Genomic DNA, 15,358 nt, shown 5'->3' on the forward strand with positions numbered 1-15,358 from the left:
CAGCTTAATGTGGGAGGAAAGCCCGAAGTGATGCAGGTCTCAGACATTTACCACTTCGGTGAAACCCACGAGCACGGGTACGGTGCTGACAAACCAAGAAACATAATCGGGGCGAACGGGGATTCAAACCCACAATCATAGCTTTCTGGCGTGCCCAAGCGCGCACCTCTGCACAGCGAATCGCGGCTCCTTTTGACGACTGAGTGAGTGAGTTGAAATTTTAAGTCACATCGGCGATATTTCAGCCATACCGTGACTCCTTAGACGACTGCCCCCTTCCCTCCTCTCCCCCCCCCCCCCCCCCCCCCAATCCCCCTTTCCTTCTAGTTCGACTGAAGAATGACTATCTGTAGAAAATGAAATGTGTAGAAAATGTAGCATGTTATACTAATTAATGCTACTGGTGGGGCAGGACATGCTTACCCTTTTCCCGAGCGCCTGGTGTTACATCACTGATTTTAAGTGGTCCATTCATAAAAGCTTCACAGCTATTTGGCCCTTTAGGCAAAACCTTTTTCGGTGGATAATCAGGGCTGCATTTTTGTGCATTGCCATTTTATAATTGCATATTACATCATGAGCACACATCAGATGAACAGACCACATCAATATGGCTCGTCCAATGGGTATACAGATCATTCATAGTAAAAACTAAACGTTTGCCATTCAATATCAATCCGTAAGTTGACACTAGCGATACACAACCCTGCTCTTTCTGCCTGACATCAGCCTAGATATCTATGACCTATTTGTAACGTAAAACATGGTGATAATACCTCATCAGACGTAAAGCTTGAGTTGTCTTCCTTTCATGCTATTCATAACCTTGCGTCATTTAAGGAACGTATTCCCGAGAAATATGGCTATAAATAGATCCATGTCAATGTGTTAACATGTTATACCGGGAATGATAGTGAGGCTCATAACGCGAAGGGCCCTTCAGATTCAAGGTAGGTTGACTTCCTTGTCATACACAGCTCTGTGTTATTAAAGTTTAAACCATCCAACAGCGGAGTATAAAAAAGAGATAGCATGTCTTCCGCTCGTATATAGCCACCATGTAGACACAGTTCGTAATCTAATTTGTTTGTTTGTTGTCCAGTTTGTCAAAAGGACACAACAGTTAGACGATGAAAAACCACGAGAGAAGCCTGTTGCAAATTTTGGGCAGTTATATTGCATATCATAGTTGTTTATCTTTTTTTATTCAGATTACAAAATGTCAAAGTATGATATCACAATGAAGGGAGGTGAAGGCACGACGAAAACGACCAATATGGCTGGTATCGTCCACGACGGGATGGGTAATACCTACACTACCAACCACAACCAAGGTAGTCAACTGAAAGAGTTTTTGTTCACTATTTGTAACATAGACTTAGTGTCCTGTGGATATATCCCTTTGCTGTTCATATCGATGTCATATTTTGAAATGTTCCATTTAACAGGGGCGGTCGGTTAGCCTAGTGGTTAAAGCGTTTGCTCGTCACGCCGAAGACCCGGGTTCGATTCTCGACATGGGTACAATGTGTGAAGCCCATTTCTGGTGGCCCCCGCCGTGACATTACTGGAATATTGCTAAAAGCGGCGTGAAATCAACTCACTCACTCACTCCATTTAACGATTCAAATAATTAAAAAAACACAGATTCATAATAAATGTCATACATTAATGTGGTAAAAAAAGACATATATACATTATTTGGCAAGAATATTTCGTTATTTACTGGATTTAAAAAGAAGACAAGCATACTGTTTTAACAGGGCTAAATTGAACTTGAAGGACATACAGCATTACATGGGTAACATTGCTAGCACTACGAACACTGGACGCTTATCTCCTTTCTTCAATACATAAAATAAACGGGAACACTTTGTTTGTTTTGGAAAACACTATGTTAGCTGACCTATGTCTCTTTAGCTATTTTTCGATCTGAATAAATGAAACACCCATAGTAGTCTTTAAAAGAAATAAGGCCCTGGACATATGCGTGTGCTCAAACATAATTTTATAACATCATAATACTTAAGTTGCACTGAGAGTGTGTAGCACCTTTTAAGACAATTAAGAGCGCCTTGAAAGATTTGGTTATATAGCAAGCGTCATTATTATGTCATAGCAGCTCTCATTGCTAGGCATTTATTACGCGACAGTAGGTGAAAGAAGGGAGCCAGAGCCTAGCTCTTTGTTGTCCCTAAAACTTGAAATACTATACCTTAATTAGTCTATTGTTCTCATGTTTACGGCTAAAAAGGTATTGCAACATATTTTGAATATTGAATAATTATAAATTATACACAATCCCTTATAAACCCTTTCCATATTGATAAGAGGTCTCTTTAAAACTATGAATCAGCAATTGGTCAATATGCTAGTTGCGATGACCAAACAAATAATAAAGACCAAATGAGGATAGCGATTCGCAGGAACACATCCTCCAACATTACACGGCTAATATGGTTGGCCTTGCATCCATCACATGTAGCAAATAAAATCAAGATTTGATATCGAATTTAAAAATTAACTGAATTGGTTTCCTATCTCCACACATTGATCTAATCATCATTAACATTTCATTCCAGAAAACAGGCAGCAAACATACAATATTGAAAATGCCCAAGGCGTCGTAGGTGGGCAGGACATGCGAGGCGCATCTGTGAATCAAGGGGGAATCACAGGGCCAAGATCAGGACCCATTGCATACTTCGAAGGAAAAGGTAAATTACTGTTAATCATCTGTGTTACATGAAACTTTGAACCGCTGATGTATCATTCCAGGATCAATACTTCATTGATAGCCGAAATATGATAAGCTATTATCTTTGCGGAAAAGCTCAAACGTTTTAAAAACGAAATTCTGCACCCGTATTTATTTTAACTAATAAGAAAAAATATGTTTACTTCTGCACTACAAATAAGTATCCTTCAAAATGTATTCATAGATGCTCCTGAGACGGAATACTATTAATACAGAATCACTGATCTTAGAGAAACACGCTTCTCATGAATCGTTAATAAGAAAACTGATAAACAATATTTTTTAACCAGCGCCACAGTGACATACTGTTTCATTGTGTAACATGAAAACCATCAGAGAGCTTCAACGTGACATAACGTGTGGGTTTGGGCTTTTATTATGAAATATATTTACTACTAAGTTTGCATTCCAGCTCGTTCGGACATCTCTGAGGTGGACATTATTGGTCTCCTACAGGAGAAGAAGCTAGAGAAACACATACCACTGTTCCAGACACATGGCATTGATGGGGATTTATTGTCTCAGCTCAACGAGGATGAACTTAAAGCCTTTGGCATTGACGACTCGTTTGAAAGGAAGAAAATACTTAATCTGAAGAAATTTCTTCCCAAATAATATATTCGCACATTCTTATCGACAATTTAATGAACATGTGCAATGCACTGCCGTGCCGATGCGATGCATGCCAATATGAATTATCTGATGGCTGCTCACTGTATTTAGATCCACAGACACTTCCTTTATCATTTGAACCTTAGTTTTAGCATTGCATAATGTTATCATCCATTATAACATAATAAACGTTGAATTTGACAACAGTGTTGTCATATGGAACATGACAGTTCTGAGAATAAGGAAACAACAACAATCATCTCACCCCCCTTCTACGAATAAGAAAACAACAGTCATATCATCCACCTTCTCATTCGTATTCATGGAAAAAATACTTCTGCAAATTAAGATCGATTATTTGTAGAAAATAGAAACTGCAGTGTATGTTTGGGTGCATAAGTAATGCTAAAACTGTGATATGTTATAATAATTACTAGCCTTTTATTGCAATTTATCATCCAAAACTGATAAATCTCACACTCATGTCTTTTGATATAAATTATATCAACACTCGTTTTCCACTTTCATCAATTTGTGTTGATAAATTTGATTTTGATGAGCGTGTTCCCTATTGGTTGAGTTGTCTGTATTGTATGTGAAAATCACATATTGGAGAAGTTCTTCATCCGTAGGGACACGGATGGCGCCGCGATTTGCTCTGCAGAGTTGCGTCCCTTGGGCACGCCAGAAACCTACGATTGTGGGTTTGAATCCCGGTTCGCCCCGATTATGTTTCTAGGTTTGTCAGCACACTCTGGTGAGATTATCTTTATCTTAAGATTTTGATAAGCGTGTTCCCTATTTGTTGAGTTGTCTGTATTGTATGTGAAAATCACATATTGGAGTAGTTCTTCATCACTAGGGGGGTTGGGGGGGAGGGGGGGCACTTTGTTAATTAGGGGGCACGGGTGGCCCAGTCGTCTAAGGCCCCGCGATTCGCTGTGCAGAGTTGCGTCCCTTGGGCACGCCAGAAACCTATGATTGTGGGTTCGAATACCGGTTCGCCCCGATTATGTTTCTAGGTTTGTCAGCACCATACCCGTGCTCGTTGGTTTCACCGAGGTGGTAAACGTCTGAGACCTGCATCACTTCGGGCTTTCCTCCCACATTAAGCTGACACACCGCGATATAACTGGAATACTGTTAAAAGCGGCGTTAAACAGAACTCACTCTCTTTCTTCATCCGTGGTCCAAATATTTCGAGTAAACGTGGTCTAAATTGTATTCCACAGTTGGTTGCAAAACGAATACACGCTTTACACTTTTTCCTTTACTTATAAGCAAAAGAATCTCTGTACTGGTACAAAGTAGGCTTAATTTCATTTTCTTAACGGATCGGTTTTCTGATTCATCTATCACTTGATTGTCTGGCCTGTTTTCAGGCTGCCGTCACATGGCTGTGCGGCGTCAGGTAATGAATGCTTGCTTGTTTATGCAACTGGTGTGAATGCCACTGGACATGCTTACCCTTTTTGAGAATACCTGGTGTCATCACTGATTTTCACTAGTCCATTCATAAAACGGTCACAGCTATTTTGCCCTTACGCCAAGTGGAGTCTGCTTCGGTGGATATTCAACACTGGTTATTCTCCTTTGCATTGACATTGTACATTTACATATTTTATGCACCTCCTGGTTACTTTCGAAGTTCATATAATACTGGTTAAATAAGATTTAATCCAGGTGAATAAAAGCGACAAAACCCTTTCCATATTCATGAGAAGTCTCTGCCACAAGCAATGTCGATCTTGAATCATATCAATTCGTGTCCAATGTTGAAGATTTGTTGTGAATAACTTCAATAATATCTCCATTCACTCAACAACAGTTAGAGAATCTTTCAATACACCTACACTATTCAAAAGCCTTCAACTACTCAGTGTGGGACAATGTGACTGATTTATTTATACCCTGCACGGTCATAGTGAGGGTTTTGCAATGGATGAATGCATGCTCTCCTCAGGAAAGACTGAATCAGATCACTGTGAAGGGGACACATAAATATAGTGTTTTAAACCGTCTGGTGGCGTTATTTCAGAACCTGCAGGTGAAAACATTTTGACGAAGTTTTCAAAACAGCATTTCTGATTTCAACGACTTAAAACGACAATTTCTGAACCTATATCTACATCATCATATTTTTATGCACCACAATGGTATGCACGTCAAAAAGGTAGCACCCCGAAAGACATATGTCTTTTCTGTGTGGATTTTCATTGGTACAAATCGATATTTCTGAATCGAGAAATACGTGCGTCAATATATGTTACCCTTAGGGTTATACAAATTCGATCCTAGAATAACCTGGCTGTTAAATGTATCACTGCCTCTTTTCTTAAATCACTTTTTCGTCTTGTGTCTTCCAAAAATGTCAGTGTCAAATAACCATCCAAATATCGACAGCCAATCGAACGCAATTGGGAATCTAAGTCAGTGTATGTCAAAACGTTCATTATATGTGACATCATAACAAAGCAGTTCAGCAGTTTTTTACGTCTTTTTTCAGTTGGGCCATCATTACCAGTCGTCGCCCCTTCTGCACACCGGGAGTGTTACTAAACAAATACAACTCGTGATTGAGCCACATTCAAAACAAGAGACAAAAAAATCCATTTGCAGTTCGTATCAAAAACAAATGCAATAACACAGCAGTTATTTCAAATAGATTTCGTGGAAAGATTTCAGTGTCACTATCTGTTTCGGATTACATACACTTAAAAAAACCAGTTAGGGATCATAAATCTTTCAGGGGACAGTTGGGATATTTTTTAAACAGGTACAACTCGTGATTGAGTCACTTTCAACAGAGAAAAGACCTCTCGTTCGATTGAAGGTTTAAATTCGCTTATCACTGAAATGATTGTGAAGAAAGATATCAGTGTCACTATCAATCTCTCGTGATGCTGATTTCAAATATACTCACCACTTAATTGAAAGCGTCAACAAAAGGGAATAATCAGTTTCCTTAATGTTTCTGTTATGATTTGGTTTGTTTGTTTGTTGTTTAACACCGCACTCAGCAATATTCCAGCTATACGACGGCTTCTGTTATGAGCACACATGAGATGAACCGACAACATCGATAGCGTTCACACAATAGGTGTACAGTCCGTTCCTACTTAATACTAAACGTCTGCAATTCAATATCAACCAGTTGGTTGACACAAGACTCACACACCCTTGCTCTTTTTTGCCTGATATAAGCCTAAATAATCATATGCTTTTTGTCATTTGAGACATGATGTAAGTCAGTGATGACATCAGAATTGAAGTTAGAATTGTTTTTTATTGACACAAATCATGACGTTCCGTAATTTACGGAAGGTATTTTCCAGGAAAGTGGTTGTAAATATGTTAATATATGATGACTGGTATGTAATAGCGAGGCTCATTGCATGAAGAGCCCTTCAGGAGCAAGGTAGGTTAACCTTCTTGTCATACACAGATCTGTGTTTTTTTAAGTTTAAACTTATCCAACAGCTTTGATATAATAAGAAATTAAATGTATTCCGCTTGTGTGTAGCCACTAGTAGACATTTGGTCGTAGCCCAGTATGTGTATTTCTGTTCCAGGTTGTCAAAAGCGCAATACAGTTCGACAATGAAACGCCATGATAGAAACATGTTGAAATGTTGTCGCCTATTCTGTACTTGTGACGTTATATCGCTCATCATGCCTGTTTATCCTTGTTTATTCAGAAAACAAAATGTCAAAAATCACAGCTACGGGAGTTGCAGGCGGCACGGTGGAAAAGTCCAATGTTGCTGGTATTAATTACGGCGAGATGAGCAATAGGGTCACTACCACCCATAACCAAGGTAGTCAACTCAAAAAGTTTACGATTAATAACATAGGTTTAGTGTATTATGCATTTTTATTACAATGTTATGTTCATTGAAATGTCCTTTAATTATTGTTTTCAACAACACCGACTAATCACGTATATATTGCACTTTAATGTGATGAAAAAAACCAACATGACATGTATTCATTATTTATGTATAATTCGTTATTGGTATATCATTTTTAACTGATTTAATGAGGAACCATCATTTTGGCACCCGGTATTCACAATTATTTTCCATTAAACACATAATCATATGACGGAAGATGGTCATTATCGAATAATAATCATAGACCTAGCTAGATATATTGTAGTCCGAACAAAAGTATTTTCTTCATTGTCATCCTATAATTTTGTGACCGTCAACATGGCCTTTGGATGAGAGTTGGGTGCCACAACAGACGACTTAATGTCTCCCAACATATACTTTAGTATTCTTTATCCTCAAGTCGCATTTACGACACGCATTCTAACTTGTTAACACAAAGTTAGTACCTCTAAATACAACTTAGCAGACCTTGAAAGGTTTAGCTCTATTACACAAGCCACAATAATGTCGTCACAACGCTCATTGAAAACATTTGAAGTCCCAGCTCTCTGTTGTCCACAAAACTTAGTCGACTGCTAATGTGTTTTCTGCTGAAAATGTATTCCCATTCATGTTTTGAATATTAAATTATAATAAACAAAAGCAACAAGAAGAAATACAGAGCTCAATGTACGATGCTGGGAAGACCACAAGCATGTGTTTATAAATCAAACTTTGGTCAATGCATTCGTTGTAAAATACTAACAAGTATTAAAAGTAATTTATATTCAATCCCAATATGTAATAATATGTACATTTTACATTCCAGGAAGTCGACAAATCACAAACCAAGGTAATATAGGTAATATTGCCACAGGTGATAACCACAGGGGGAATATGGCTGCTTCAGTCGGTGGCCAACCTGCAGCTGGTGGCACAAGAGGTAAGGCTTGTCAAGGACGGATCTTCTTTGTTTGCTGTTTAACGCCGCACTCAGCAATATTCCAGCTATACGACGGCGTTCAGTAAAAAAATCGAGTCTGGACCAGACAATCCAGTGATTGACATCATGAGCATAGATCCACGCAATTGGGATGCGATGACATTCATCAAACAAGTCAACTAGCCTGACCACCCGATCCCGTTAGTCGCCTCTAACGACAGCATAGTCGCCTTTTACGTTAAGCATTGGTTGCTGAAGGCCTACTTTACCAGGGATCTTCACGAGTCTACAGGACAGATCTCTATTGTATTACAGCCGAAATTCATGTATACATTAATTTGATATTTTACACTGTTGACCTTTTCTCAAATTCAATTGTAATATGTTTTGCTTTTATAAACCCATGGTATATAAGATATATATCCTTATGCGATTACTATTGTGGGTATTCAATGGTGTGTTTGTCAAACTGGTTTCTTTTATAAATCTTCGGGTAAATGGTTCTAATGAATACAATGTACTCATGATAATACTTGTGACATCGAGAGGCATACCTGTAATTGACATTATTCATCTTGAACAGATCCTAGAGCACTCACTCCAGGAGAACTGATAAACCTTCTGAGGGAGCTCCAGCAATGCGGACACTATTAAGAGTTTTGAGACACATAATGTTGACGGGCGATTGTTCATGGACCTAGATGATGAACTTCTTGTCGATCTTGAGATTAACAGCAGGATAGAACAAAGGAAGCTCAAGCGTTGAAAGGAAGACCTCATTCAGTGAACTGGATTTACATTACCAAAGAAGCAAGTGAATAACTGTGTTCGCCTTCTCGCTGTGGATACACTTCGCAGTGAATAGGAAGGTTTGCAAACATAAGTCCTCATGAAATATAAAAAATAAGCCAATTTCGTTTATTTAATTGTATTTTGTACTTTTCAAATATTAAATAATACACTTGCATTTCTGCTGCTGTGTTGTGTTTGTTTTTCAATGCAAATGAGCCCTCAGGAGATTACAACTTGAGGGCTAGCTGGCCGTGTCCTCGCATGCCAACAATTTGAATGACTTTCGCATTTATAGAAAAAGTACTCAAATGATCAACACCGGGATATCAAAACACATATGAACTTCATCCCTTAAAACCAATGACATGCGATTCTATTCTTAATTGCTGACATCGAAACAAGATCACTTTTTGTGTTGCTTTGATTTTCAAGGTGTATTAATTGACCCATTTATCTTCAATTCCTCAGGAAAAGCTTCCTGGTGCGTCCGAAACATATTGCACGGTCTCGGTATAAAAACTTCTTAGCCATCGTATTTGCGAATTCATGATGCATACTGATACGACAAGCATCCGTTGCTGAAGATCGTTGCCACGTTGGGCACCGTCTGGTTCAGACTTGAATGGGTGATGGTCGATATTGGACGAATTCCGTCACGAGTTATTGTAATATTCGTTGTCAGATTTATCAGATTGTGTTTAAGCTTAGGTTATCTTTGATTGGTTTTATTCTGCTTTGAGGTTACATCCAAACACCGGAAATACAAGTTGTTAATGACCGAGGGTTGTTTTTCTGACATGATGCATGTAGAGGTTATCGTGAAATTATGATGCTATTATCGATCTTTCACCCAACTTCGTACATCCGTTTCAGTGGGTGATACAACATATGACATAAAACTTTGTGTTGTTTCACATATTGTTTTTTTTAAATATTTATCCACACATGCTCCCCTGAGCATATTAAAAACACATTGATATCGGTTATTACTTACATATTGACGAGTTTCAAGTTGCAAAAAACTCTTCTTTTATTTAAAATCTCTGTATTGTCCTTTACATATGTATTTATAACAACAAAGTTCGTGGAAACGTTACACTTTTCAATAACATTGACTAACGATGGATCTATTTATAATGATTACTTTGATACCCCGGCTCAGTAGTAGTCAGCAATGGATTCGTAAGCATGGGACCTATGGTCTATTTTAAGTTGTTTTTGTATCGCCATGGCTGCAATATCGACTATAGCGTATTTTAACACGCTGTACATTACAATAGTGAATGATATCGATTATGTCATGAATTATGATTGCAGCCCTTCAGAAACATGGATGTGTATTTGTAGTTGAAGATAACATCCTAGGGCGACAGAATGTACAAACTTTTTCGGTATATGTCCTTGAAGGTTCATCTAAATCTGGAACACATTTTCCAAAGTAGAAGGATGTCCAAATCTAGTCCATACTGATCCATACTTAGTTTCCATACAGCTCAAACTTTTAAAGTACAAAATATTTATTTCATGTAATATCCCAAACAGTGTCAATCAAAGAATCAATATATCAAGTATATTTTTGTATAAGGCATTGGGCCAATGTACAAAAGAAATGAACAAAAAGGTTCCACTTTAGTAAGTTTCTAAATTTCATGGTTCTCAAGTATACACATAAGAGGCACTTAATACTCGAAAATTCTCGAAATTCGACCCGTGAAGATCCGGGGTAAAGGCGCCTATGCTTGTCGTTAGAGGGGACTAACGGGATCGGGTGGGTTGCTGAAAACCAATTATCCCCGAATCTTCGTAAGTTTATGTAACCCATACAAATTAATGCCAAATGATGATGTTTTGTTGTGAGCACCTTAAATAGGATTTTCTTTAACTCCAGGCATTTAGAGAAAAAAAATTTAACACACCCTTCACTATTTAAACAATCAACAACCTTTCAGTGCTGGAGGATGTTACTCATCTATGTATTCCAGTACCGTCATGGTTAGACAGATCCTCAATGTGTGATTCACTTACTCCAACAAAACAGAAAAAAACTACCCTGTTTATGTATGTTTATACATACTGGTTTAACTATATAAACACTTCATTTCCTTTTACGTGGATCCGTTTAGGGAGATATATAGTGTTCAAAAGCTTTTCCTAACCTCAATGTAAGGCATTGTATGTTTGAAGACCACTTCTCTTTCACAGAAACCGTCTATTCTTCTATTGGCCATGATATATAATCATTTACTAAGGAATAACAAATTACTGGTAGTTTTCGTTCAGTCAGCACGCGAGAAGACCTTATCCATAAAGACGATTCATTTAAGCATGACAGTTTTCATGGAAAATTTACGTTTTTTGTGTGACCAACACACCTTCTATCATACACGCAGCAAAACCAACATTCCATAAATGATGATAACTTGTTATCTGTTTTCTCTAAATGTAGGGATTCCGGTGTTAGAATATGTCCCAAGCAACTTTAGTTCTCGGTAGGAGTGAAGCATTCAAAACCAACATTTCTGATTCTGTATCTCACAATGAATTAAAACGACAAGTTTCCGAATGTATTCAAGCGTCAACACAATGCTGTGCACATTCCCGAGGAACGCAATGAATGGGTTAATCGATATAAATGAACGGGCTCTGGGATTGACATGCACAATGTGTTACCTCAAATAATGTTGAAACGTATGAACTTATTCAGATAAAATTTAAGCATACACAAAGTTTACCGTGCTAGTATTTAATCGATAACATACAGCAAAGTGTAAGTCAGTTAATGTGCCATAACATAAACATAAATTTAAATCCACGTCACGTGCACGAAACTAAAAATAAGTCCATGTCACAAAAAATCAATAATTTCAGTACACAGACTACTATCACATCACTAGGATACAAATACCAAAGCAGCCAGGATATTTGTTCCGCAAAAGGTAATGCTTTATTTCATAAGTAACTCAACTCAATTAAATAAGAAGACCTTTATGAAGGAGTTGAAAGAGAGTACAATTTAAGAATATATCAGAACCGATGTGGTTTTGATTGACATATAGTTTTGAATGTTTGAATTATCGACAGCTTATTCCAAAGCGGACACGAATTGTTAACTTTCGTTTGTAATGTCATTAGGGTATGCAGGTTGGCATTTTGATTAGTAATTTGTTTATGGATTATTTATTTCCATACCATAAACAATCTGTATTTACTCTTATTGAAGAACATGTAACTTCAACATTATCGGCACAACAATGTAATGACGCTCGATACATGTTAGGTGCCACAGTGTTGGACATATAAATCAACTTCTGCAGGTCAAATCTACTTCGGAATAACCAGGTGTTAGTACAGTCTGTAAATGGTGTACCAGTGTGGTTGTAATGTGTGTGTTCTGTTTGATTACAGGTTGAACAATGGCAACAATTGAAGTGACAGGGGTAGACGGAAAAGCTAAGGTGAAAAACTCAAGAGCGGTTGGGATTCAAAACAGTGACGGAGAACTTCCATCACAGATAGGTATATAATGTTTCTATATCTGTAATTTTGTTCTCACTTTTCAATGATGGCAATTGTTTATTCATATTTACTTTTCACATGAACACTTTAATTCTTCGTTCGTTCGTTTGTTGTTCAACGCCGCACTCAGCAATATTCCAGCTATATGGACTGTAAAAAATCGAGTCTGAACCAGACAATCCAGTGATTGGCATTATAAGCATCGATCCATGCAATTGGGATATGATGATATGAATCAACCAAGTCAGCGAGCCTGTCCACCCGATCCCATTAGTTACTTGTAGTAAATGGTCATATGTGTTGGTAATACTATGTGTTGGGCTACTGAAGTATATCAACGTGTGATGTTGTCATTGTTAGAATGCACAAATTCAAAAAGAGGAAACAATGAACCCATTCTGTCTCAGCCAGCTGCCATACTTAAATAGTTTCTAGCTGTTCCCACTATCAAGGCTTCAGATAGCATAACAATATATGTAAAGGTCTTTACATTATTGTGTGATCAAAGGATTTCGAACAAGTAACATATCATATCATAGCACTTTTATTTCAGGTTATAAAATGGGGCGGTCGGGTAGCCTAGTAGTTAAAGCGTTCGCTCGTCAGGCCGAAGCCCCGGGTTCGATTCCCGACATGGGTACAATGTGTGAAGCCCATTTCTGGTGTCCCCCGCCGTAATATTGCTGGGATATTGCTAAAACCATACTCACTCATTCACTCAGATTATCAACAGTATGAATATTTTCCTTTATTAGGTTGTGCATATATTCATGAGAAATGTTTAATATATTCACCAGGTATCAAGAAAATGAAAGTGACGGGTGTCAAGGGTAATGCTGTGGTAGTCAATTCTGTCGCTACTGGCATTAATAACGGTCCAATGGGATCAATTGGTGAGTTTATGGATTCACGAAAACACATCATCCTACATTAATAGGCAAATATGGTTGGTCGTTCATCAATCACATATATCTAATGAAATCAAGAAACGTTATTCCTTTTGATATTGAATTTGACAATTTACTCAATCGAGGCTAATACGGTTGGCCTTGAATCCATCACATGTAGCAAATAAAATCAAGAAACATAATCTAATTTGATATCGAATTTAACAATTAACTGAATTGGTTTCATATCTCCATACTCACTCACTCACTCAGATTATCAATAGTATTAATATTTTCCTTTATTAGGTTGTGCGTATATTCATGAGAAATGTTTAATATATTCACCAGATATTGGCAACATGGAAGTGACGGGTGTCAAGGATAATGCTGAGGTACGCAATTCTGTCGTTTCAGGCATTAATAACGGCCAAATGGGATCAATTGGTAAGTTAATGGATTCACGAAAACACATCATCCTATATTAAAAGGCTAATATGGTTGGTCGTTCATCGATCACATATATCTTATGAAATCAAGAAACGTTATTCCTTTTGATATTGAATTTGACAATTACTCAATCGGTTTTCTATCTCCACACGTTGATCTCACTATCGACATCAGTTACGTATCATTCCAGAAAACAGGCAGCAAACATACAATATTGAAAATGCCCACGGCGTCGTAGGTGGGCAGGACATGCGGGGCGCAACTGTGGAACAAGGAGGAATCACAGGGCAAAGTTCAGGACCCAAGACATACTTCGAAGGAAAAGGTAGATTACTGTTAATCATCGGTGTTACATGAACCTTTGAACAGCTGATCTATCATTCCAGGATCAATACTTCATTGATAGCCGAAATTTGATAAGCTATTATCTTTGCGGAAAAGCTCCAACGTTTCTGAAACGAAATTCTGCACCTGTATTTATTTTAACTAATAAGAAGAATCATGTTTACTTCTGCACTACAAATAAGTATCCTTCAAAATGTATTCATAGATGCTCCTGAGACGAAATGCTATTAATACAGAATCACTGATTTTAAAGAAACACCCTTCTCATAAATCGTTTATAAGAAAACTGATAAACATATATGTTAACCGTCGCCACAGTGACATACTGTTTCATTGTGTAACATGAAAACCATCACAGAGCTTCAACGTGACATAACGTGTGGCTTTGGGCTTTTATTATGAAATATATTTACTACTATTCAAGACACATGGCATTGATGGGGATTTGTTGTCTCAGCTCAACGAGGATGAACTTAGAGACTTTGGCATTGACGACTCGTTTGAAAGGAAGAAATTTCTTCCCAAATAATATATTCGCACAATCTTATCGACAATTTAATGAACATGTGTAATGCACTGCCGTGCTGATGCTATGCATGCCAATATGAATTATCTGATGGCTGCTCACTTCCTTTATCATTTGAACCGTAGTTTTATCACTGCATAATTTTATCATCCATTATAACATAATAAACATTGAATTTGACAACAGTGTTGTTATATGGAACATGAAAGTTCTGAGAATAAGAAAACAACAACAATCATCTCATTTGCGTTGCGTTTCATCTCGTTGGTCATTTGCGGAAGTTATTCTCCAGGAAAGTGGTTATAAATAGATCCATGTCAATATGTTAATATGTAATACCGGGTAGGTGTTAGCGCGGCTCATTGCATGAAGAGCCCTTCCGAAGCAAGGTAGGTTAACGTTCTTGTCATACACAGATCTGTGTTTTTTAAGTTTAAAACTAGACCAACGGCTTTGATATCATAAGAAACAAGCGTATAGTCGACGAAGTCATCTGTATCCCCCGCCTATTTTAACACGTTATGGTCCCAAACCAGGTAAATGACCCAGCATTTCTTTTAGCCCATGTCAAAATAGCTGTAATGGAAATTCTAAAATATACATTTCTATAGCTCGTTAATATCAAAAGGCACCAGTTCAGTATGTGCTTTATATATAGAC

The 15,358-nt window shown here is 37.6% G+C and overlaps 2 protein-coding genes across 9 annotated transcripts in view; both read left to right on the plus strand.

Annotated features, from left to right (window-relative positions):
- The first annotated feature begins 483 nt into the window (after positions 1–483).
- On the plus strand, positions 484–3,934 carry LOC124151572. Its single transcript, XM_046524097.2, has 4 exons — positions 484–950; positions 1,212–1,334; positions 2,583–2,717; positions 3,171–3,934. Exons 1-4 carry the CDS (start codon positions 908–910, stop codon positions 3,371–3,373), a joined length of 504 nt encoding a protein of 167 aa, XP_046380053.1. The 5' UTR covers positions 484–907; the 3' UTR covers positions 3,374–3,934.
- A 7,405-nt stretch (positions 3,935–11,339) lies between these two features.
- The window catches only part of LOC125371694, a 50,241-nt gene continuing 46,222 nt past the window's right edge, over positions 11,340–15,358 (plus strand). For 6 of the 8 annotated variants that reach the window (XM_048394453.1, XM_048394455.1, XM_048394452.1 and 3 more), the window contains exons 1-5: positions 11,340–11,913; positions 12,383–12,493; positions 13,291–13,386; positions 13,729–13,824; positions 14,018–14,152. In XM_048394453.1, coding sequence (XP_048250410.1) covers positions 12,391–12,493; positions 13,291–13,386; positions 13,729–13,824; positions 14,018–14,152 — 430 coding nt within the window. In that variant the 5' untranslated portion in view covers positions 11,340–11,913; positions 12,383–12,390. The remainder of the gene's footprint in view (positions 11,914–12,382; positions 12,494–13,290; positions 13,387–13,728; positions 13,825–14,017; positions 14,153–15,358) is intronic. The other 2 variants (XM_048394458.1, XM_048394457.1) reach the window with 2 other exon arrangements.

The sequence above is a fragment of the Haliotis rufescens genome, unplaced genomic scaffold (genome assembly GCF_023055435.1).
Source record: "Haliotis rufescens isolate VD_foot unplaced genomic scaffold, xgHalRufe1.0.p SCAF_13, whole genome shotgun sequence".
Taxonomy (NCBI): Eukaryota; Metazoa; Mollusca; class Gastropoda; order Lepetellida; family Haliotidae; genus Haliotis; species Haliotis rufescens.